Genomic DNA, 27136 nt, shown 5'->3' with positions numbered 1-27136 from the left:
GAGAGCAGAAGAGGGTGTATTGAAATGGTTTGGTCACATAGAGAGAATGAGTGAGGAAAGATTGACCAAGAGGATATATGTGTCAGAGGAGGAGAGAACGAGGAGAAGTGGGAGACCAAATTGGAGGTGGAAGGATGGAGTGAAAAAAATTTTGAGTGATTGGGGCCTGAACATGCAGGAGGGTGAAAGGCGTGCAAGGAATAGAGTTAATTGGAATGATGTGGTATACAGGGGTCGATGTGCTATCAATGGATTGAACCAGGGCATGTGAAGCGTCTGGGGTAAACCATGGAAAGTTTTGTGGGGCCTGGATGTGGAAAGGAGCTTTGATTTCGGTGCATTATACATGACAGCTAGAGACTGAGTGTGAATGAATGTGGCCTTTGTTGTCTTTTCTTAGCGCTACCTCGTGCACATTTGGGGGAGGGGCTGGTTATTTCGTGTGGCGGGGTGGCGATGGGAATGAATAAGGGCAGACAGTATGAATTATGTACATGTGTATATATGCATATGTCTGTGTGTGTATATATATGTATACATTGAGATGTATAGGTATGTATATTTGCGTGTGTGGACGTGTATGTATATACATGTGTATGTGGGTGGGTTGGGCCATTTCTTTCGTCTGTTTCCTTGCGCTACCTCGCTGACGCGGGAGACAGTGACAAAGCAAAATAAAAATAAAAATGATAGGCTCGTGAAAGAGAGACTTTTGGATATTAGTGTGCTGAGAGGTGCAACTGGAGGGATGTCTGATCTGTATCTTGTTGAGGTGAAGGTGAAGATTTGTAGAGGTTTTCAGAAGAGAGAATGTTGGGGTAAATAGAGTGGTGAGAGTAAGTAAGCTTGGGAAGGAGACTTGTGTGAGGTAGTACCAGGAGAGACTGAGTACAGAATGGAAATAGGTGAGAACAAAGGGTGTAAGGGGAGTGGGGGAGGAATGGGATGTATTTAGGGAAGTAGTGATGGCTTGCGCAAAAGATGCTTGTGGCATGAGAAGCATGAGAGGTGGGCAGATTTGAAAGAATAGTGAGCGGTGGGATGAAGAAGTAAGATTATTAGTGAAAGAGAAGAGAGAGGCATTTGGACAATTTTTGCAGGGAAATAATGGAAATGACTGGGAGATGTATAAAAGAAAGAGGTAGGAGGTCAAGAGAAAGGTGCAAGAGGTGAAAAAGAGGGCAAATGAGAGTTGGGGTGAGAGAGTATCATAAAGTTTTAGGGAGAATAAAAAAGATGTTTTGCAAAGAGGTAAATAAAGTGCATAAGACAAGGGAGCAAATGGGAACATGAGTGAAGGGGCTAATGGGGAGGTGATAACAAGCAGTGGTAATGTGAGAAGGAGATGGAGTGAGTATTTTGAAGGTTTGTTGAATGTGTTTGATGTTAGAGTGGCAGATATAGGGTGTTTTGGTCGAGGTGGTGTGCAAAGTGAGAGGGTTAGGAAAATGATTTGGTAAACAGAGAAGAGGTACTAAAAGCTTAGCGGAAGATGAAAGCCGGCAAGGCAGTGGGTTTGGATGGTATTGCAGTGGAATTTATTGAAAAAGGGAGTGACTGTGTTGTTGAGTGGTTGGTAAGGTTATTTAATGTATGTATGACTCATGGTGAGGTGCCTGAGGATTGGCGGAATGCTTGCATAGTGTCATTGTACAAAGGCTGTGTTGTTGAGTGGTTGGTAAGGTCATTTAATGTATGTATGACTCATGGTGAGGTGCCTGAGGATTGGCGGAATTCTTGCATAGTGTCATTGTACAAAGGCAAAGGGGATAAAAGTGAGTGCTCAAATTAGAGAGGTATAAGTTTGTTGGGTATTCCTGGGAAATTATATGGGAGGGTATTGATTGAGAGGGTGAAGGCATGTACAGATCATCAGATTGGGGAAGAGCAGTGTGTTTCAGAAGTGGTAGAGGATGTGTGGATCAGGTGTTTGCTTTGAAGAATGTATATGAGAAATACTTAGAAAAGCAAATGGATTTGTATGTAGCATTTAAGGATCTGGAGAAGGCATATGATAGAGTTGATAGAGATGCTCTGTGGAAGGTATTAAGAATATGTGGTGTGGGAGGCAAGTTGTTAGAAGCAGTGAAAAGTTTTTATTGAGGATGTAGGGCATGTGTATGAGTAGGAAGAGAGGAAAGTGAGTGGTTCTCAGTGAATGTTGGTTTGCGGCAGGGGTGCATGATGTCTCCATGGCTGTTTAATCTGTTTATGGATGGAGTTGTTAGGGAGGTGAATGCAAGAGTTTTGGAGAGAGGGTCAAGTAAGTAGCCTGTTGTGGATGAGAGAGGTTGGGAAGTAAGTCAGTTGTTGTTCGCTGATGATACAGCACTGGTGGCTGATTTGGGTGAGAAACTGCAGAAGCTGGTGACTTAGTTTGGTAAAGTATGTGAAAGAAGAAAGCTGAGAGTAAATGTGAATAAGAGCAAGTTTATTAGGTACAGTAGGGTTGAGGGACAAGTCAATTGGGAGGTACATTTGAATATAGAAAACTGGAGGAAGTGAAGTGTTTTAGATATCTGGGAGTGGATTTGGCAGCGGATGGAACCATGGAAGCGGAAATGAGTTATAGGGTGGGGGAGAAGGCAAAAATTCTGGGAGCACTGAAAAATATGTGGAAGGCGAAAACGTTATCTCGTAAAGCAAAAATGGGTATGTTTGAAGGAATAGTGGTTCCAACAATGTTGTATAGGTGCAAGGAATGGGATGTAGATAGAGTTGTGTGGAGAGGGTGGATGTGTCGGAAATGAGATGTTTGAGGACAATATGTGGTGTGAGGTGGTTTGATCAAGTAAGTAATGAAAAGGTAAGAGAGATGTGTGGTAATAAAAAGAGTGTGGTTGAGTGAACAGAAGAGGGTGTTTTGAAATGGTTTGGTCACATGGAGAGAATGTGTGAGGAAAGATTGACTAAAGAGGATATATGTGTCAAAGATCGAGGGAACGAGGAGAAGTGGGAGACCAAATTGGAGGTGGAAAGATGGAGTGAAAAAGATTTTGAGTGATTGGGGCCTGAACATGCAGGAGAGTGAAAGGCGTGCAAGGAATAGAGTGAATTGGAACGATGTGGTATACCGGGGTCGACGTGCTGTCAATGGATTGAACCAGGGCTTGTGAAGCATCTGGGGTAAACCATGGAAAGTTCTGTGGGGCCTGGATGTGGAAAGGGAGCTGTGGTTTCGGTGCATTATACATGACAGCTAGAGACTGAATGTGAACGAATGTGGCCTTTGTTGCCTTATCCTAATGCTACCTTGCGCACATGCAGGAGAAGGGGTTTTTCATTACATTTGTGGCAGGGTGGCGACGGGAAAGAATAAAGGCAGACAGCATGAATTACGCACATGTGTATATATGTGTATGTTTGGTGTGTATATGTATGTATACGTTGAGATGTATAGTTATGTATATGTGCGTGTGTAGACGTGTATGTATATACATGTGTATGTGGGTGGGTTGGGCCATTCTTTTGTCTGTTTCCTTGCGCTACCTCGCATACGTGGGAGACAGTGACAAAGTATGGAAAATACATGAGAAAAATAAGTTCGTTGAATATTCCTGGGAAATCATATGGAAGGATATAGATTGATAGGGTGAAGGCATGTACAGATCATCAGATTGGGGAAGATCAGTGTGGTTTTTAGAAGTGGTAGAGGATGTGTGGATCAGGTGTTTGCTCTGAAGAATGTATGTGAGAAAAACTTAGAAATACAGATGGATTTGTATGTAGCGCATATGGATCTGGAAAAGTTCATATGATAGAGTTGATAAAGATGCTCTGTGGAAGGTATTAAGAGTATATGGTGTGGGAGGTAAGTTACTAGAAGCACTGAAAAGTTTTTATTGAGGATGTAAGGAATTTGTAAGAGTAGGAAGAGAGGAAAGTGATTGATTCCCAGTGAATGTCGATTTGCGGCAGGGATGCGTGATGTCTTCATGGTTGTTAGGGAGGTGAATGCAAGAGTTTTGGATAGAGGGGCAAGTATGCAGTCAGTTGTGGATGAGAGGGCTTGGGAAGTCAGTCAGTTGTTGTTTGCTAATGATACAGTGCTGGTGGCTGATTCGGGTGAGAAACTGCAGAAGCTGGTGAATGAGTTTGGTAAAGTGTGTGAAAGATGAAAGCTTAGAGTAGATGTGAATAAGAGCAAGGTTATTAGGTTCAGTAGGGTTGAGGGACAAGTCAATCGGAAGGTAAGTTTGAATGGAGAAAAACTTGAAGGAAATGAAGTACTCTCGATATCTGGGAGTGGATTTAGCAGCTGATGGAACCATGTAAGCGGAAGTGACTCACAGGGTGGGGGAGGTGGAGAAGGTTCTGGGAGCATTGAAGAATGTGTGGAAGGCAAGAACGTTATCTTGGAAAGCAAAAATGGGTATGTTTGAAGGAATAGTGGTCTCAACAATGTTATATAGTTGCGAGGCGTGGGATGTAGATGGAGTTGTGCGGAGGAGGGTGGATGTGTTGGAATTGAGATGTTTGAGGACTATATTATTTGTGAGGTGGTTTGATCAAGAAAGTGATGGAATGATAAGAGATATGTGTGGTAATAAAAAGAGTGTGGTTGAGAGAGCAGGAGAGGGCGTATTGAAATGGTTTGGTCACATGGAGAGAATGAGTGAGGAAAGATTTACAAAGAGGATATATGTGGCAGAGGTGGAGGAAACGAGGAGAAGTGGGAGACCAAATTGGAAGTGGAAAGACGTTGTGAAAAAGATTTTGAGCGATCGGGGCCCAAAGATAGAGGAGGGTGAAAGGCATGCAAGGAATAGAGTGAATTGGAAGAATGTGGTATACTGGGGTCAATGTGCTGTCAGTGGATTGAACCAGGGCATTTGACATGTCTGGGTAAACCATGGAAAGCTTTTTGAGGCCTGGATGTGGAAAAGGAGCTGTGGTTTCAGTGTATTACACATGACAGCTAGAGACTGGGTGTAAACGAATGTGGCCTTTGTTGTCTTTTCCTAGGGCTACCCCGCCACACATGAAATGCCCCTCCCCCGTGCATGCAAGCAAGGTAGCACTAGGAAAAGACAACAAAGGCCACATTCATTCACACTGAGTCTCTTGTTGTCATGTGTAATGCAATGAAACCACAGCTCCCTTTCCACATCCAGGCCCCACAAAACTTTCCATAGTTTACCCCAGGCACTTCACATGTCATGGTTCAATCCATTGACAGCAGGTCAACCCCGGTATTTCACATCGTTCCAATTCACTCTATTCCTTGCACGCCTTTCACCCTCCTGTATATTCAGGCCCCTATCGCTTAAAATCTTTTCACTCCATCCTTCCACCTTCACTTTGGTCTCCCACTTCTCCTCGTTCCCTCCTCCTCTGACACATATATCCTCTTTGTCAATCTTTCCTCACTCAGTCTCTCCATGTGACTAAACCATTTCAATACACCCTAAAAAAAGATATTGGGAAGCTTCAATGAATTACAGCTCAATCTTACTAACCAGTGTGGTATGTAAAATGATGGAAAAGGTCATCAGAAGGCATATGAAAAACAACTTTAAAAGGAGAACCTTTCTGATTGGAAGAAAACATGATTTAGGGAAAGGAGGTCTTGCATAACCGGTTTCTAGATTTCTGTGACAGGATAAGCTATATTTAAGATCAAAGAAAGGGATGGGTTGACTGTGCATTTTTGGACTGCCAAAAAGCCTTTGACTTGGTTTCTCATCATATTTTGATGAAAAGGGTAGATCTTCTGGTGGGCACAGAGGATTGGCTCCGCTGAATAAAAGGCTACCTTATTGGAAGGGAACAAAGAACACAAGTAGGCCGGGGTTACAAGTGGCATGTCACAGGGCTTGTTCTTGGGCCCAGTGCTATTTCTTGACAGACTTGCCTGATGGACTAGAATCATATCTAAACATGTTTGCAGATGATGCCAAGATCGTAAGGGAAATAAGAATGAAGATGATTATTGCTTCAGTCTACAGGCATACCTAGACAAACTCCAAAGTTGTTCAGATGAGTGGATAATGAGATTTAATCCAAGTAAGTGCAAGGTGATGAGGAGGGGACAGAGTTAAAGAAGGCCTCTGTGTGATTATTTTCTGGCTGGGGTCAACATTGTGCATATCTTATAGTCTAGTAGATATAAGAATCGCATTCAAATGTATGGACAAGTACATGCTCTTAAAATTATTCATGACACAACAGACCAAGGCTTGATTATTCATCACAAGTCTGGTCATTACACATAAAGAAGCACATAAGCACAGAGAAGAGCAACAAAGATGGTACCTGAATAATGAGAATTGAGCTACAGTGAGAGGCTGAAAGCTACAAAGCTGTCCACCATATATGAGAGAAGAGAGAGGGGCTACCTGGTAACAGATTTCAGGTTTCTAAGTCAACTGGATAACACTGACTAGGAATAATTCTTTAAGAGAAATGGCCCTATAGTAATAATGACCATAACAAAAAGCTTGGTTAAAAGTTTGCTAGAAAGGATGGTAAGAAGCAGTGGTATTGTGTTGGGGTTGTGGATGTTGGAATAAACTAACCAATGAGGCAGTGAATGCTGGCAGTTCACAAAGATTTTAAAGGGTAATTGATCATATAGAAAATTCAGCAGACGGGGTCCCACAAGCATAAGATTACATACTGTACAAACATTTAAGTACACACATGCACACACACACACACACACACACACACACACACACACACACACACACACACACACATCAGGTTAAGAGAATGTAAAAGTCTCTACCCATAACTCAAAAATAATATTCATAGTAGATAAGTACAAATATGCACTATACATAATATCACAGAATTTTTGAATTAGCATGATAATTATTTTATTTTCTGACAGGAGATTACATCTGCTCCCCCTGCAATGCCGCCACCACCTTTACCAACTGAATATGCTAATGTAGAATGGGGAGACAGCAAATCTAATATTGAGGCAGATAACTGGCATTCAGTGCAGAATAACACAACCTCCAGCATAGACTTCACTGGTAATAACCAAAAACGACCCGCATCACAACAGGTTCGTTCTTTTATTGCTTATGTTTTTTGAATGTGTCAGATATAATATTTACAGGTTAGTAAAAAGCCACACACTCAGTGCTTACACAGTAAGTCATCTAAGACGTTTGAACATGAATGAGCATGTATAGAGACACTTGAGTATACACAAATATTTTTGCTTCTACCCATTATTAGAGGATGAAGAATGTAACGGAGTTCATGAAAAGTGAAGAATGTTAGTTTGGGTTAAGGAATGGCTGGGGATGCATGCATCAGATTTTCTCTGTGAAGATGATGTTCTATTTACTTAAATTCCTGTTTCATAATCTGACAACTCCCAAAATCTGGCATTTGCAAGGGTATTGGTGTTGACTGAAATTCCCAGCTCTTCAGATTCTGTTTAATCACTTATCATTCCCTTAGGCTACATTGTAATTTTTGGATGGGAAATGAGGAAGGATTTTGTATAAGCTTGTGAGAAACCTAAAGTTATAATGTTGAAATTGCAGAGGACAAGGAAAGGACAGTCACTGTTCTCACACGTGCTAAACACTGCTGGTACACACAGCTGTACATTTGCTGGTAATTGACATAGTGCTCACTCTCTTTCCCTGAAAGAAATGAAGGTTATGCCAGTAAATTTTCATAGCAGTAAATTGCTTGCATCATATAAAAACTTATTTGCTTAACCATTGTTGTGAATTTTTTTTTTTAAGGTAGCCAAATCAACATTGGCAAATTAATGCCCTAATCAAGACCATCTCGTTATTGCTATATTTTCACTTTTTTCTTTCATACTTGTCTGCTGTTTCCTGAATTAGCAAGGGAGTGCCAGGAACAAAAGAATAAAGGATGCATTCGCTCACATCCATTCTCTAGCTTTCATGCAGTGCACCAAAACCACAGTCCCCTATCTATAACTAGTCCCCATAGACCATTCTGTGGTTTCTCCTGGCTGCTTCACATGCTCTGGTTCTCTCCACTGACAGCACATTGACCCTTGTATACCATGCAAAATCTTTTTCACTCCAAACTTCCGTGTCCAATTTGATCTCCCCCCCCCTTTTCCTTGTCTCCTCTACTTCTAACCTCCATATCTTCTTTCTCAACCCCTCTTTATTCATTCTCTCCAAATTTCTAAACCATTTCAACACACCTTCTTCAGCTTCCTCAACCACTTTCTTTGTACTTTTTTTTTTTTTACCCTTTTTACCTCTGTCTCACCTTTTTATTACTTGATCAAATGACCTCACTCTGCTTACTGTCCTCATATATTTCATTTCCAACTCAGCTATGCTCCTTCGCTTTTCCTTCTTTGTAACCCATTCCTCACATCCATACAAGTCATTTGGGACTACTTTTCCTTCAAACATACCCATTTTTGCCCTTGCAGATAATAACCTCTCCTTTTACACATTCTTCAGTTCTCCCAGGTGCCCCTTCATCCATTCTGTGATGTACTTCCAATTCCATGGTTCCATTTGCTGCCATGTCCATTCCCAGTTACATAGAACACTTCACTTCTTTCAAATAATCTCCGTTCAGACTCACACCCCTAACCAACTTGTTCCTCTTCCCTGCTAAAGCTAATAACTCTGTTTTATTCACATTAATCTCATATAATCAGTCACCAATTTCTGCACCTTCTCTCTTGAGTCTGGTGCCAGGGCTTTATCATCAAAGCAGCTGACTCATTTCTTGGGTCCCTTCACCCCTACTTATTGAACACACACCCCTGTATACAAGACCCTTGCATTTACCTCCCTCACCACCCCATCCATAAACAAATTAAACTGCCATGGTGATATCACTTATCCTTGTTGCAGACCAGTCTTCACGTGGTATCTCTCTCTCTCTCTCTCTCTCTCTCTCTCTCTCTCTCTCTCTCTCTCTCTCTCTCTCTCTCTCCCTCTCCCTCTCTCTCTCCCTCTCTCTCTCTCCCTCTCTCTCTCTCTCTCTCTCTCTCTCTCTCTCTCTCTCTCTCTCTCTCTCTCTCTCTCTCTCTCTCTCTCTCTCTCTCTCTCTCTCTCTCTCTCTCTCTCTCTCTCTCTCTCTCTCTCTCTCTCTCTCTCTCTCTCTCTCTCTCTCTCTCTCTCTCTCTCTCTCTCTCTCTCTCTCTCTCTCTCTCTCTCTCTCTCTCTCTCTCTCTCTCTCTCTCTCTCTCTCTCTCTCTCTCTCTCTCTCTCTCTCTCTCTCTCTCTCTCTCTCTCTCTCTCTCTCTCTCTCTCTCTCTCTCTCTCTCTCTCTCTCTCTCTCTCTCTCTCTCTCTCTCTCTCTCTCTCTCTCTCTCTCTCTCTCTCTCTCTCTCTCTCTCTCTCTCTCTCTCTCTCTCTCTCTCTCTCTCTCTCTCTCTCTCTCTCTCTCTCTCTCTCTCTCTCTCTCTCTCTCTCTCTCTCTCTCTCTCTCTCTCTCTCTCTCTCTCTCTCTCTCTCTGTTTTTTACTTGTACACACACTTTACAATTCTGATAAGACCTTCTCACTGCATCTGGTTGCTTTCCTCCCATGCCATATATTGGTAAGACCTTCCACAAGTCATCCCTATCAGCCCCATCATATCCGTTCTACAGATCCATAAATGCCACATATAAATTCTTCCAAGCATCCTCTACCACTCCTGACAGCACATTGTTCTTCCCCTAACTGATGCTGCATACATGCCTTTGGCCTCTCAATCACCACTCTCCCATACAAATTAGCAGGTACACTCAACTTTGTCCCTTTTGCCACAGGATGATACATCCATTTGCAATATATATATTTTTATTTTATTATACTTTGTCGCTGTCTCCTGCGTTAGCGAGGAAGCGCAAGGAAACAGATGAAAGAATGGCCCAACCCACCCACATATACATGTATATACAAACACATCCACACACAGCACATATACATACCTATACATCTCAACTTATACATATATATACACACACAGACATATACATATATACACATGTACATAATTCATACTGTCTGCCCTGAGGTAGCGCTAGGAAAAGACAACAAAGGCCAAATTTGTTCACACTCTGTCTCTAGCTGTCATGTATAAGGCACCGAAACCACAGCTCCCTTTCCACATCCAGGCCCCACAAAACTTTCCATGGTTTTCCCCAGACGCTTCACATGCCCTGCTTCAATCCATTGACAGCACGTTGACCCCGGTATACCACATCGTTCCAGTTCACTGTATTCCTTGCACGCCTTTCACCCTCCTGCATATTCAGGCCCCGATCACTCAAAATCTTTTTCACTCCATCTTTCCACCTCTAATTTGGTCTACCACTTCTTGTTCCCTCCACCTCTGACACATATATCCTCTTTGTCAATCTTTCCTCACTCATTCTCTCCATGTGACCAAGCCATTTCAAAACACCCTCTTCCGCTCTCTCAACCACACTCTTTTTATTACCACACATCTCTCTTACCCTTTCATTACTTAATCGATCTTACTTACTCGATCAAACCACCTCACACCACATATTGTCCTCAAACGTCTCATTTCCAGCACATCCACCCTCCTCCGCACATTTCTATCTATAGCCCTCGCCTTGCAACCATATAAAATTGTTGGAACCACTATTCCTGCAAACATACCCATTTTTGCTGTAAAAGATAATGTTCTCGACTTCCACAAATTTTTCAATGCTCCCAGAACTTTCGCCCCCTCCCCCACCCTGTGATTCACTTCTGCTTCCATAGTTCGATCCACAGCCAAATCTACCCCCAGATATCTAAAACACTTCACTTCCTCCAGTTTTTCTCCATTCAAACGTACCTCCCAATTGACTTGTCCCTCAACCCTACTCTACCTAATAACCTTGCTCTTATTCACATTTACTCTCAGCTTTCTTCTTTCACACACTTCACCAAACTCAGTCACCAGCTTCTGCAGTTTCTCACCCGAATCACCCACCAGCGCAGTATCATCAGCGAACAACAACTGACTCACTTGCCCCTCTTTCCAAAACTCTTGCATTCACCTCCCTAAAAACCCCATCCATAAACAAATTACACAACCATGGAGACATCATGCACCCCTGCCGCAAACCAACACTCACTGAGAACTAATTACTTTCCTCTCTTCCTACACGTACACATGCCTTACATCCTCGATAAAAACTTTTCACTGCTTCTAACAATTTACCTCCCACACTATATATTCTTGATACCTTCCACAGAGCATCTCTATCAGCTCTATCATATGCCTTCTACAGATCCATAAATGCTACATACGAATCCATTTGCTTTTCTAAGTATTTCTCACATACATTTTTCAAAGGAAACACCTGATCCACACATCCTCTACCACTTCTGAAACCACACTGCTCTTCCCCAGTCTGATGCTCTGTACATGCCTTCACCCTCTCAATCAATACCCTCCCATATAATTTCCCAGGAATACTCAGCAAACTTTTTTTTTTTTTTTTTTATACTTTGTCGCTGTCTCCCGCGTTTGCGAGGTAGCGCAAGGAAACAGAAGAAAGAAATGGCCCAACCCCCCCCCATACACATGTATATACATACATCCACACACGCAAATATACATACCTACACAGCTTTCCATGGTTTACCCCAGACGCTTCACATGCCTTGATTTAATCCACTGACAGCACGTCAACCCCGGTATACCACATCGCTCCAATTCACTCTATTCCTTGCCCTCCTTTCACCCTCCTGCATGTTCAGGCCCCGATCACACAAAATTTTTTTCACTCCATCTTTCCACCTCCAATTTGGTCTCCCTCTTCTCCTCGTTCCCTCCACCTCCGACACATATATCCTTTTGGTCAATCTTTCCTCACTCATTCTCTCCATGTGCCCAAACCACTTCAAAACACCCTCTTCTGCTCTCTCAACCACGCTCTTTTTATTTCCACACATCTCTCTTACCCTTACGTTACTCACTCGATCAAACCACCTCACACCACACATTGTCCTCAAACATCTCATTTCCAGCACATCCATCCTCCTGCGCACAACTCTATCCATAGCCCACGCCTCGCAACCATACAACATTGTTGGAACCACTATTCCTTCAAACATACCCATTTTTGCTTTCCGAGATAATGTTCTCGACTTCCACACATTCTTCAAGGCCCCCAGAATTTTCGCCCCCTCCCCCACCCTATGATCCACTTCCGCTTCCATGGTTCCTTCCGCTGCCAGATCCACTCCCAGATATCTAAAACACTTCACTTGCTCCAGTTTTTCTCCATTCAAACTCACCTCCCAATTGACTTGACCCTCAACCCTACTGTACCTAATAACCTTGCTCTTATTCACATTTACTCTTAACTTTCTTCTTCCACACACTTTACCAAACTCAGTCACCAGCTTCTGCAGTTTCTCACATGAATCAGCCACCAGCGCTGTATCATCAGCGAACAACAACTGACTCACTTCCCAAGCTCTCTCATCCCCAACAGACTTCATACTTGCCCCTCTTTCCAAAACTCTTGCATTTACCTCCCTAACAACCCCATCCATAAACAAATTAAACAACCATGGAGACATCACACACCCCTGCCGCAAACCTACATTCACTGAGAACCAATCACTTTCCTCTCTTCCTACACGTACACATGCCTTACATCCTCGATAAAAACTTTTCACTGCTTCTAACAACTTTCCTCCCACACCATATATTCTTAATACCTTCCACAGAGCATCTCTATCAACTCTATCATATGCCTTCTCCAGATCCATAAATGCTACATACAAATCCATTTGCTTTTCTAAGTATTTCTCACATACATTCTTCAAAGCAAACACCTGATCCACACATCCTCTACCACTTCTGAAACCACACTGCTCTTCCCCAATCTGATGCTCTGTACATGCCTTCACCCTCTCAATCAATACCCTCCCATATAATTTACCAGGAATACTCAACAAACTTATACCTCTGTAATTTGAGCACTCACTCTTATCCCCTTTGCCTTTGTACAATGGCACTATGCAAGCATTCTGCCAGTACTCAGGCACCTCACCATGAGTCATACATAGATTAAATAACTTTACCAACCAATCAGCAATACAGTCACCCCCTTTTTTAATAAATTCCACTGCAGTACCATCCAAACCTGCTGCCTTGATGGCTTTAATCTTCTGCAAAGCTTTTACTACCTCTTCTCTGTTTACCAAATCATTGCACACCACCTCAACCAAAACACCCTATATCTGCCACTCTGTCATCAAACTCATTCAACAAACATTCAAAATACTCACTCCATCTCCTTCTCACATCACCGCTACTTGTTATCACCTCTCCATTAGCCCCCTTCACTGATGTTCCCATTCATTCCCTTGTCTTACGCACTTTATTTACCTCCTACCAAAACCTTTTTTTATTCTTCCTAAAATTCAATGATACTCTCTCACTCCAACTCTCATTTGCCCTCTTTTTCACCTCTTGCACCTTTCTCTTGACCTCCTGCCTCTTTCTTTTATACATCTCCCTGTCATTTGCATCATTTCCCTGCAAAAGTCGTCCAAATTCCTCTCTCTTCTCTTTCACTAATAATGTTACTTCTTCATCCCACCACTCACTACCCTTTCTAATCTGCCCACCTCACATGCTTCTCATACCACAAGCATCTTTTGCACAAACCATCACTGCTTCCCTAAATACATCCCATTCCTCCCCCACTCCCCTTACGTCCTTGTTCTCACCTTTTTCCAGTCTGTACTCAGTCTCTCCTGGTACTTCCTCACACAAGTCTCCCTCCCAAGCTCACTTACTCTCATCACTCTCTTCACCCCAACATTCTCTCTTCTTTTCTGAAAACCTCTACAAATCTTCAACTTCACCTCCACAAGGTAATAATCAGGCATCCCTCCAGTTGCACCTCTCAGCACATTAACATCCATAAGTCTCTCTTTCGTGTGCCTATCAGTTAACTCGTAGTCAAATAATGCTCTCTGGCCATCTCTCCAATTTACATACGTATACTTATGTGTATCTCTCCCATATGTCTATTTATATTAATTTAATTTACTTTGCCGCTGTCTCCCATGTTATTGAGGTAACGTAAGGAAACAGACGGAAGAATGGCCCAACCCACCCACATACACATGTATATACATACACGTCCACACACGCAAATATACATACCTATACATCTCATCGTATACATATGAATAAACACACAGACATATACATATGTACACATGTACATAATTCATACTGTCTGCCTTTATTCATTCCCTTCGTCACCCCGACACACATGAAACAACAACCCCCTCCCCCCGCATGGGCACGAGGTAGCACTAGGAAAAGACAATAAAGGCCACATTTGTTCACACTCAGTCTCTAACTGTCATGTATGATGCACCTAAACCACAGCTCCCTTTCCACATCCAGGCCCCACAGAACTTTCCATGGTTTACCCCAAACACTTCACATGCCCTGGTTCAATCCATTGACAGCATCTTGACCCCGGTATACCACATCGTTCCAATTTACTCTATTCCTTGCACGCCTTTCACCCTCCTGCATGTTCAGGCCCCGATCACTCAAAATCTTTTTCATTCCATCTTTCCACCTCCAATTTGGTCTCCCACTTCTCGTCGTTCCCTCCACCTCTGACACATATATCATCTTGGTCAATCTTTCCTCACTCATTCTCTCCATGTGACCAAACCATTTCAAAATACCCTCTTCTGCTGTCTCAACCACACTCTTTTGATTACCACACGTCCCTCTTACCCTTTCATTACTTAACCGATCAAAGTACCTCACACCACAAATTGTCATCAAACATCTCATTTCCAGCACATCCACACTCCTCCGCTTAACTCTATCTATAACCAATGCCTCGCAACCATATAACATTGTTGGAACCACTATTCCTTCAAACATACCCATTTTTGCTTTCCGAGAAAATGTTCTTGCCTTCCACACATTTTTCATCGCTCCCAGAACCTTTGCCCCCTCGCCCACCCTGTCACTCATTTCTGCTGCATGGTTCCATCCACTCCCAATTCCACTCCCAGATATCTAAAACACTTCACTTCCTCCAGTTTTTATCCATTCAAACCCACCTCCCAATTGACTTGTCCCTCAACCCTACTGTACTTAATAACCTTGCTCTTATTCACATTTACTCTCAGCTTTCTTCTTTCACTCACTTTACCAATTTATTCACCAACTTCTGCAGTTTCTCACCCGAATCACCCACCAGCACTGTATCATCAGGGAACAACAACTGACTCACTTCCCAAGCTCTCAACCACAACAGACTGCATACTTGCCCCTCTCTCAAAAACTTTTGAATTCACCTCCCAAAGAACCCCATCCATAAGCAAATTAAACAACCATGGAGACATCACACACCCCTTCCGCAAACCTACATTCACTGAGAACCAATCACTTTCCTCTCTTCCTACACGTACACATGCCTTACATCCTCGATAAAAGCTTTTCACTGCTTCTAACAACTTACTTCCCACACCAAATATACTTAATACCTTTTACAGATCATCTCTATCAACTCTATCATATTCCTTCTCCCAATCCATAAATGCTTCATACAAATCCGTTTGCTTTTCCAAGTATTTCTCACATTTTTCAAAGGAAACACCTGATCCACACATCCTCTACCACTTCTGAAACCAAACTGCTCTTCCCCAATCTGGTGCTCTGTACATTCCTTCACCCTCTCAATCAATACCCTTCCATATAATTTCCCAAGAATACTCAACAAACTCTGTAATATGAGCACTCACTCTTATCCCCTTTGCCTTTGTACAATGGCATTATGCATGCATTCCCCCAGTCCTCAGGCACCTCACCATGAGTCATACACACATTAGATATACATACCAACCAGTCAACAACACAGTCACCCCCCTTTTTTGATAAAGTCTACTGCAATACCATCCAAAACCGCTGCCTTGCCAGCTTTCATCTTCCGCTGAGCTTTTACTACCTGTTCTCTGTTTACCAAATCATTTTCCCTAACCCTCTCACTTTGCATACCACCTCAACCAAAACACCCTATATCTGCCACTCTATCATCTAACACATTCAACAAACCTTCAAAATACTTACTCCATCTCCTCACATCACCACTACTTGTTATCACCTTCCCATTAGCCCCCTTCACTGATGTTCCCATTTGTTCTCTTGTCTTATGCACTTTATTTACCTCCTTCCAAAACCTCTTTTTATTCTCCCTAAAACTTAATGATACTCTCTCACCCCAACTTTTATTTGCCCTCTTTTTCACCTCTTGCACCTTTCTCTTGACCTCCTGCCTCTTTCTGTTATGCATCTCCTGGTCATTTGCACTATTCTCTACCAAAACACATCCAACTGCCTCTCTCTTCTCTTTCACTACTAATCTTACTTCTTCATCCCACCACTCACTACCCTTTTTTATCTGCCCACTTCCCATGCTTCTCATGCCACAAGCGTCTTTAGCACAAGCCATCACTACTTCCCTAAATACATCCCATTCCTCCCCCACTCCCCTTACGTCCTTTGTTCTCACCTTTTTCCATTCTGCACTCAGTCTCTCCTGGTACATCCTCACGCAAGTCTCCTTCCCAAGCTCACTTACTCTTACCACTCTCTTCACCCCAACATTTTTTCTTTTCTGAAAACCTCTACAAATCTTCACCTTGGCCTCCACAAAATAATGATCAGACATCCCTCCAGTTGCACTTCTTAGCACATTAACATCCAAAAGTCTCTCTTTCGAATGCCTATCAATGAATATGTAATCCAATAACACTCTGTGGCCATTTCTCCTACTTACATATGTATACTTATGTATATCCCTGGGGATAGGGGAGAAAGAATACTTCCCACGTATTCCCTGCGTGTCGTAGAAGGCGACTAAAAGGGGAGGGAGCGGGGGGCTGGAAATCCTCCCCTCTCACTTTTTTTTTAATTTTCCAAAAGAGGGAACAGAGAAGGGGCCCAGGTGAGGATATTCCCTCAATGGCCCAGTCCTCTGTTCTCAACGCTACCTCGCTAATGCGGGAAATGGCGAATAGTATGAAAAAAAAAAAGAAAGATCTCTCTTTTTAAACCAGGTATTCCTAATCCCCTGTCCTTTTTCAGCGCACAAATCTACAAGCTTTTCACCATTTCCATTTGCAACACTGAGCACCCCATGAACACCAATTATTCCCTCAACTGCCATATTACTCACCTTTGCATTCAAATCACCCATCACTATAACCCGGTCTCATGCATCAAAACTACTAACACACTCTCTCAGCCACTCCCAGAACACTTGCCTCTCATGATCTTTCTTCACATGCCCAGGTGCATTTGCACTAATAATCACCCATCTCTCTCCATACACCTGGATGTTTTGGCTCTGAGTGAAATGAAGCTGAAGGGTAAAGGGGAAGAGTGGTTTGGGAATGTTTTGGGAGTAAATTCAGGGGTAGGTGAGAGGACAAGAGCAAGGGAAGGAGTAGCACTACTCCTGAAACAGGAGTGGTGAGTGTATATGATAGAGTGTAAGAAAGTAAACTCTTGATTGATATGGGTAAAACTGAAAGTGGATGAATAGAGATAGGTGATTATTGGTGCCTATGCACCTGGGCATAAGAAAGATCATGAGAGGCAAGTGTTTTGGGAGCAGCTGAGTGAGTGTGTTAGTAGCTTTGATGCATGAGACCAGGTTATAGTGATAGGTGATTTGAATGCAAAGGTGAGTAATATGGCAGTTGAGGGAATAATTGGTGTTCATGGGGTGCTCAGTGTTGCAAATGGAAATGGTGAAAAGCTTGTAGATTTGTGCGCTGAAAAAGGACAGGTGATTAGGAATACCTGGTTTAAAAAGAGAGATATACATAAGTATACATATGTAAGTAGGAGAGATGGCCACAGAGTGTTATTGGATTACATATTCATTGATAGGCATTCGAAAGAGAGACTTTTGGATGTTAATGTGCTGAGAAGTGCAACTGGAGGGATGTCTGATCATTATTTTGTGGAGGCCAAGGTGAAGATTTGTAGAGGTTTTCAGAAAAGAAAAAATGTTGGGGTGAAGAGAGTGGTAAGAGTAAGTGAGCTTGGGAAGGAGACTTGCATGAGGATGTACCAGGAGAGACTGAGTGCAGAATGGAAAAAGGTGAGAACAAAGGACGTAAGGGGATTGTGGGAGGAATGAGATTTATTTAGGGAAGCAGTGATGGCTTGTGCAAAAGATGCTTGTGGCATGAGAAGCTGGGAGGTGGGTTGATTAGAAAGGGTAGTGAGTGGTGGGATGAAGAAGTAAGATTATTAGTGAAAGAGAAGAGAGAGGCATTTGGACAATTTTTGCAGGGAAATAATGCGAATGAGTGGGAGATGTATTAAAGAAAGAGGCAGGAGGTCAAGAGAAAGGTGCAAGAGGTGAAAATGAGGGCAAATGTGAGTTGGGGTGAGAGAGTATCATTAAATTTTACGGAGAATGAAAAGATGTTTTGGAAGGAGGTAAATAAAGTGCGTAAGACAAGGGAACAAATGGGAACTTCAGTGAAGGGGATTAATGGAGAGGTGATAACAAGTAGTGGTGATGTGAGAAGGAGATGGAGTGAGTGTTGAATTTTTGTTGAATGTGGTTGATGATAGAGTGGCAGATATAGGGTGTTTTGGTCAAGGTGGTGTGCAAAGTGAGAGGGTTAGGGAAAATGATTTGGTAAACAGAGAAGAGGTAGTAAAAGCTTTGCGGAAGATGAAAGCCGGGAAGGCAGCGGGTTTGGATGGTATTGCAGTGGAATTTATTAAAAAAAGGGGGTGACTGTATTGTTGACTGGTTGGTAAGGTTTTTTAATGTATGTATGACTCATGGTGAGGTGCCTGAGGATTGGTGGAATGCTTGCATAGTGCAATTTTACAAAGGCAAAGAGGATAATAGTGAGTGCCAAATTACAGAGGTATAAGTTTGTTGAGTATTCTTGGTAAATTATATGGGAGGGTATTGATTGAGAGGGTGAAAGCATGTACAGAGCATCAAATTGGTGAAGAGCAGTGTGGTTTCAGAAGTGGTAGAGGATGTGTGGGTCAGGTGTTTGCTTTGAAGAATGTATGTGAGAAATACTTAGAAAAGCAAATGGATTTGTATGTAGCATTTATGGATCTGGAGAAGGCATATGATAGAGTTGATAGAGATGCTCTGTGGAAGGTATTAAGAATATATGGTGTGGGAGGCAAGTTGTTAGAAGCAGTGAAAAGTTTTTATCGAGGATGTAAGGCATGTGTACATGTAGGAAGAGAGGAAAGTGATTGGTTCTCAGTGAATGTAGGTTTGTGGCAGGGGTGTGTGATGTCTCCATGGTTGTTTAAGTTGTTTATGGATGGGGTTTTTAGGGAGGTGAATGCAAGAGTTTTGGAAAGAGGGGCAAGTATGCAGTCTGTTGTGGATGACAGAGCTTGGGAAGTGAGTCAGGTGTTGTTCGCTCATGATACAGCGCTGGTGGCTGATTCATTTGTGAAACTGCAGAAGCTAGTGACTGAGTTTGGTAAAGTGTGTGAAAGAAGAAAGTTGAGAGTAAATGTAAATAAGAGTAAGGTTATTAGGTACGGTAGGGTTGAGGGTCAAGTAAATTGGGAGGTGAGTTTGAATGGAGAAAAACTGGAGGAAGTGAAGTTTTAGATATCTGGGAGTGGATTTGGCAGCGGATGGAACCATGGAAGCGGAAGTGAATCATAGGGTGGGGGAGGGGGTGAAAATTCTAGGGGCCTTGAAGAATGTGTGGAAATAGAGAACATTATCTTTTAAAGCAAAATAGGTATTTTTGAAGGAATAGTGGTTCCAACAATGTTGTATGGTTGCGAGGCTTGGGCTATGGATAGAGTTGTGCGCAGGAGGGTGGATGTGCTGGAAGTGAGATGTTTGAGGACAATATGTGGTGTGAGGTGGTTTGATCGAGTAAGTAATAATAGGGTAGGAGAGATGTGTGGTAATAAAAAGAGTATGGTTAAGAGAGCAGAAGAGGATGTTTTGAAATGGTCTGGTCACATGGAGAGAATGAGTGAGGAAAGATTGACCAAGAGGATATATGTGTCAGAGGTGGAGGGAATGAGGAGAAGTGGGAGACCAAATTGGAGGTGGAAAGATGGAGTGAAAAAGATTTTGAGTGATCGGGGCCTGAACATGCAGGAGGGTGAAAGGCGGGCAAGGAATAGAGTGAATTGGAACAATGTGGTATACTGGGGTGGACGTGCTGTCAATGGATTGAACCAGGGTATGTGAAGTGTCTGGGGTAAACCATGGAAAGTTGTGTGGGGCCTGGATGTGGAAAGGGAGCTGTGGTTTTGGTGCATTATTACATGACAGCTAGAGACATGAGTGTGAACGAATGGGGCCTTTGTTGTCTTTTCTTAGCGCTACCTCGCACGCATGAGGGGGGAGGGTGTTGTTATTCCATGTGTGGCGAGGTGGCGATGGGAATGAATAAAGGCAGACAGTATGAATTATGTACATGGGTATATATGTATATGTCTGTGTGTGTATATATATGTATACATTGAGATGTGTAGGTATGTATATGTGCTGTGTGTGGACGTGTATGTATATATATGTGTATGTGGGTGGGTTGGGCTATTCTTTCGTCTGTTTCCTTGTGCTACCTCGCTAACGTGGGAGACAGCGACAAAGCAAATAAATAAATACGTATATTGATTATGTTTCTGTACTGTATTTTTTCTTGACATTCTGTTCTCATTTTTTGCGTGAAATTTTTTATTTCTAAATTATTTATTATAGTTTGATGCTGTCTCCTGTGTTAGTGAGGTAGCGCAAGGAAACAAATGAAAGAATGGCCCAATCCACCCACATACACATGTATACACATAAACGCCCACACACTCATACATACATACCTATATATTTCAACGTATACATACATAGACATACATAGACATATACATGTATACACATGAACATATTCATACATGGTGCTTGAAACCACAGCCCCCTTTCCACATCCTGGCCCCATAAAACTTTCCATGGTTTACCCCAGACGCTTCACATGCCCTGGTTCAATCCATTGACAGCACGTTGAAAAATTATGTTGAGAAATTTCTCCCAGGAGTTAATTCCCATTTATGTCATTGAATCCTATGTTATATTAGGCTCTTTATTATGGTGATTTTGCCAAGTTGTCTATTCCAGGAATGCATATCATCATAAAGCTGTAATGAGGCATGAACTTGATAGCTGCTCCTTAAAAGGCAAATATGTGTTAGGATCTTATTTGCAAGAAACTGTGATACTAACTACCAGTATTAGACACTCAATTGACTCTCTGTTTGACATAAATTAGGCCTCTTCTTGACAATGTGGCACAGTCCTGGCCTCCAGATTATCAAAAGGGTCAAGGTAAGCTCAAAAGAGTGAAAATAGTTTATTGCTGTTTTAAGAAAATACTTATTTATGAATAGGTTTATTGCACACTGGAGAAAGTTACATGACATTTTCATAAATATCACAAGAGAAGATACATTGAGGAAGGGACTTGATCACTACATCCACTTTGTAAGATGCCATGAACTGGATGGAGTACATAAATTCTGTCAATATTAGTAATGAATTTCATTATAAGCCATAGGCCATTTGTTTCTTTGTTTGGCATCTTATTCTCTATACTGCCACTTTTACTCATTTTGTTAATGTATCCAAGCGCTGTATTTGAAAAACTACCCTTAAGTGTTTTTATTGATCTTGGACTGAAATTCATTTATGTGCTGCTGATGAAACCCCAGATATATGTTTTAGCTTAGTAAGATTATCTCTGGAAGTTTAAGTAATACATGCAGAGCTGAATGTTTTTATTATGTATCCTAATCCTTCATACCTGGTAACTGGAAATGGCATGAGAATCTACCATAGATATTAATCCAAAAAATTTCTGGGATGAATGTTTATGATTACTAATTTTCACTCATAGTTTCTTAAGGGAATAAAGGTGAGTGTTCAGATTATAGAGGTATGAGTTTGTTGAGTATTCCTGGGAAATGATATGGGAGGGTGTTGATTGAGAGGGTAAAGGCTTGTACTGAGCATCAGATTGGGGAAGAGCAGTGTGGTTTCAGAAGTGGTAGAGGATGTTTGGATCAGGTGTTTGCTATGAAGAATGTATGTGAGAAATACTTAGAAAAGCAGATGGATTTGTATGCAGCATTTATGGATCTGGAGAAGGCATATGATAGAGTTGATAGAGATGCTCTGTGGAAGGTATTAAGAGTATATGGTGTGTGAGGTAAATTGCTAGAAGCAGTTGAAAGTTTTTATCGAGGATGTGAGGCATGTGTGTGAGTAGGAAGAAAGGAAAGTGACTGGTTCCTGGTGAATGTCGGTTTGTAACCGGAGTGTGTGATGTCTCCATGGTTAATTTGTTAATGGATGGGGTTGTTAGGGAGGTGAATGCAAGAGTTTTAGAGAGAGGGGCAAGTATGCAGTCTGTTGTGGATGAGTGGGCTTGGGAAGTGTGTCGGCTGTCGTTAGCTGATGATACAGTGCTGGTGGCTGATTCGAGTGAGAAACTGCAGAAGTTGGTAACTGAGTTTGGTGAAGTGTGTGAAAGAAGAAAGCTGAGAGTAAATGTTATTAGGTTATTAGGTTCAGTAGGGTTGAGGGACAAGTCAGTTGGGAGGTAAGTTTGAATGGAGAAAAACTGGAGGAAGTGAAGTGTTATAGATATCTGGAAGTGGGTTTAGCAGTGAATGGGACCATGTAAGTGGAAGTGAGTCACAGGGTGGGGAGGGAGCGAAGGTTCTGGGAGTGTTGAAGAATGTGTGGAAGGCGAGAATGTTATCACGGAGAGCAAAAATGGTATGTTTGAAGGAATAGTGTTTCCAACAATGTTATATGGTTGCAAGGAATGGGCTATAGATAGGGTTGTGCAGAGGAGGGTGGACAGGAGGGTGAAAGGCTTGCAAGGAATGGAGTGAATTGGAACGATGTGGTATAACGGGGTTGACATGCTGTCAATGGATTGAACCATGGCATGTGAAGTGTCTTGGGTAAACAATGGAAAGTTTTGTGGGGCCTGGATGACAGCTAGAGAATTGAGTGTGAACAGATGTGGCCTATGTTGTCTTTTCATAGCGCTACCTTGTGCACGCGGGGGGAGGGGGGTGCAATTTCATGTGTGGTAGGGTGGGAACAGGAATGGATGAAGCAGCAAGTATGAATATATACATGTGTATATATGTATATGTCTTTGTATGTATGTATATGTATACATCAAAATGTATAGGTATGTACATGTGCGTGTGTGGGTGTTTATGTATGTGTATGTGGGTGGGTTGGGCCATTTTTTTGTCTGTTTCCTTGCACTACCTTGCCAACGCGGGAGACAGCGACTAAGTATGAGAAATAGAATAAATAGTTTCTTAACATTTTATTGGTCTAGTGTAGGTCTTATTGGCATGTTCAATGTCTTCTCACAGATTAGCTATGATAATGATGATTGGGATGATGACTGGGATGATGATGATTCAGAGCCAGGAAACAACTACCTCAATGGAGCTGGTAACTTTGGTTTATCTGCTCCAAATCGTGCTTCCAAATCAGCAAGCAGCGTTGGAGATGTTAGCACGGCAGGTTTGTTTAGATTTGGAATGGATTGCAGTGATATGTGATTGTCTTGCTTTTATCTCTATTATTTTGAAATTTTAGATTATGTGCCTGATTATTTTTTGAAATGGTTGATATATGATTAAGCTGTGTAATTTCTTTTAGCTGTGTTTGTCAAGCTGTAGTGTTTTTCTTTATTTTTTGAATGCTCTTTTAGTCATTAGAATCTAAGGATAATGTTTTGGCTGGACCTCAAAGGTGGATTACTTAGACATGCATTAAGATTAAAGTATTTGCATTTACTTGCAATTTGATATGAAATAATGAAGTAAAGCTAAGTGATAAGAATTGGATTTCTTTGTACTGATATATTCAGCAACTTTCGCCATGTGTTCAGAGACTATCTTTTGATGTAATTTAGTGATGCTACATGCATTTAAATACCATACCATTACAGAAGTGTGTATGGGACATAGTATCACTACCCCTGTTTGTCTGTCTTGACACAATCTTGTCAACATGATTACTCAAGAATGTTAAACTTCTTTCTTACAACACACATACTCCTGTGGAGGTGACAAACTGATTAGATTTGGGGGAATATACTTGAATATTTATATTGACAATAGAGAACATTTTTTTTTTTCAAATGCTGAATCTCGGGAATGCTGAACGATGGGAATATCAAATGCATATATTATGAAAACAATTTTTTTTTTTTTTTTGTCGCTGTCTCCCGCGTTTGCAAGGTAGCGCAAGGAAACAGACGAAAGAAATGGCCCAACCCACCCCCATACACATGTATATACATACGTCCACACACGCGAATATACATACCTACACAGCTTTCCATGGTTTACCCCAGACGCTTCACATGCCCTGATTCAATCCACTGACAGCACGTCAACCCCGGTATACCACATCGATCCAATTCACTCTATTCCTTGCCCTCCTTTCACCCTCCTGCATGTTCAGGCCCCGATCACACAAAATCTTTTTCACTCCATCTTTCCACCTCCAATTTGGTCTCCCACTTCTCCTCGTTCCCTCCACCTCCGACACATATATCCTCTTGGTCAATCTTTCCTCACTCATTCTCTCCATGTGCCCACACCATTTCAAAACACCCTCTTCTGCTCTCTCAACCATGCTCTTTTTATTTCCACACATCTCTCTTACCCTTACGTTACTTACTCGATCAAACCACCTCACACCACACATTGTCCTCAAACATCTCATTTCCAGCACATCCATCCTCCTGCGCACAACTCTATCCATAGCCCACGCCTCGCAACCATACAACATTGTTGGAACCACTATTCCTTCAAACATACCCATTTTTGCTTTCCGAGATAATGTTCTCGACTTCCACACATTCTTCAAGGCTCCCAGGATTTTCGCCCCCTCCCCCACCCTATGATCCACTTTCGCTTCCATGGTTCCATCCGCTGCCAGATCCACTCCCAGATATCTCCATTCAAACTTACCTCCCAATTGACTTGACCCTCAACCCTACTGTACCTAATAACCTTGCTCTTATTCACATTTACTCTCAACTTTCTTCTTTCACACACTTTACCAAACTCAGTCACCAGCTTCTGCAGTTTCTCACATGAATCAGCCACCAGCGCTGTATCATCAGCGAACAACAACTGACTCACTTCCCAAGCTCTCTCATCCCCAACAGACTTCATACTTGCCCCTCTTTCCAAAACTCTTGCATTTACCTCCCTAACAACCCCATCCATAAACAAATTAAACAACCATGGAGACATCACACACCCCTGCCGCAAACCTACATTCACTGAGAACCAATCACTTTCCTCTCTTCCTACACGTACACATGCCATACATCCTCGATAAAAACTTTTCACTGCTTCTAACAACTTGCCTCCCACACCATATATTCTTAATACCTTCCACAGAGCATCTCTATCAACTCTATCATATGCCTTCTCCAGATCCATAAATGCTACATACAAATCCATTTGCTTTTCTATATCATGGCATACAAATTTTCCAAGTAATTTTTATACTAATGGCAGGACAGTAGGCAGTGCAAGTGCCTTTTCCAATTTAGTTACACTTTGCAGGTGGCCTCTAAGGCATCTAAAGCTGTAGATGAATTTCATTATTGATACCATACTCTACTCAATGAGAATGATGTGCATGAGATCATCAGATGGTTTGGTCATCATGCATTACTTAACTCTCGATTGCCAAACCATTCTCCTCTTAACTTTTTCATTTTATTTCCTTCTTTTTTAGTTATTATACTCACCTTTAATCTTTAGAAATATTCATATGTTCACAGGAGATTTATCCTTCCTCATTTTCTCAACCTCCCCCTCTTTTTCTTCCATTTCACCCTCTCTTATTTTTAGGATGTTCAGCAGCAGATACAAACTTCTTTTCTAGAAAGTTCATTTCTGCTATGTGAACATTGCAGATGAATTACTTGCATAAGGCTGTCCATTGTAGTCAGTGACAATGTTACTCTTGGCGAAAACGAGTTGACAGTGGCAGACTTTGTACTATTTATGTGGCTGTGGAGGCTGATGCAGGAGCCACAGATTCTGCCTCAAATGGGTTAGTTGTGTTGCCTGCTGGGGAGGAGGTAGTTCTTGCAGCGATTGGAGTGTTGTCATTCATGTTGTATTTCACTTGATTATATTATCTTTGGGACGTTGATGCTTCTGGTTCATGTTAACTGTCAGATAAGTTGTTCATATCCAGCCTTTCCATGGCTGCAGATCACATTTCTTCAGCAGGTCTTTTGAGTGATCCCTGAATCTTATTCATTGACCACTCTTTCATTGGTGTTGAAATTTCTGAACTGTTATTTGTAGGTAATTACCTGCAGGTAAGTACCTATTATACTGTGCAGATAGGGAGTCTTACACTCATTGGGCTCCATCTGTTGAATTTTCTTTACTATCATAAAACTTATGAATTCCTGTGTATCATGTGCATTTACCATCTCTTCATTCATTTAATTCTATTCATTCACCTTCTTCAACTATAAAAGCACTTCTTTACATCTCTCTTAACAAGATTCTTTTTTTTTTTTTTTTTTTTTTTTTTTTTTTTTTTATACCTCGTCGCTGTCTCCCGCGTTTGCGAGGTAGCGCAAGGAAACAGACGAAAGAAATGGCCCAACCCCCCCCCATACACATGTACATACATACGTCCACACACGCAAATATACATACCTACACAGCTTTCCATGGTTTACCCCGGACGCTTCACATGCCTTGATTCAATCCACTGACAGCACGTCAACCCCTGTATACCACATCGCTCCAATTCACTCTATTCCTTGCCCTCCTTTCACCCTCCTGCATGTTCAGGCCCCGATCACACAAAATCCTTTTCACTCCATCTTTCCACCTCCAATTTGGTCTCCCTCTTCTCCTCGTTCCCTCCACCTCCGACACATATATCCTCTTGGTCAATCTTTCCTCACTCATTCTCTCCATGTGCCCAAACCACTTCAAAACACCCTCTTCTGCTCTCTCAACCACGCTCTTTTTATTTCCACACATCTCTCTTACCCTTACGTTACTTACTCGATCAAACCACCTCACACCACACATTGTCCTCAAACATCTCATTTCCA

At 42.0% G+C, this 27136-nt stretch overlaps 1 protein-coding gene across 2 annotated transcripts in view; it reads left to right on the top strand.

Annotated features, from left to right (window-relative positions):
- Window positions 1-27136, top strand: part of LOC139749430 (sorting nexin-18-like) — a 159049-nt gene that overhangs the window by 57160 nt on the left and 74753 nt on the right. For both annotated transcript variants that reach the window (XM_071663277.1, XM_071663276.1), the window contains exons 3-4: window positions 6836-7015; window positions 23391-23544. In XM_071663277.1, coding sequence (XP_071519378.1) covers window positions 6836-7015; window positions 23391-23544 — 334 coding nt within the window. The remainder of the gene's footprint in view (window positions 1-6835; window positions 7016-23390; window positions 23545-27136) is intronic.

The sequence above is a fragment of the Panulirus ornatus genome, chromosome 7 (genome assembly GCF_036320965.1).
Source record: "Panulirus ornatus isolate Po-2019 chromosome 7, ASM3632096v1, whole genome shotgun sequence".
NCBI classification, from domain to species: Eukaryota; Metazoa; Arthropoda; class Malacostraca; order Decapoda; family Palinuridae; genus Panulirus; species Panulirus ornatus.
The sequence above is the reverse complement of the archived record's forward strand: the minus strand, read 5'-3'. Positions and strand labels throughout refer to the sequence as shown.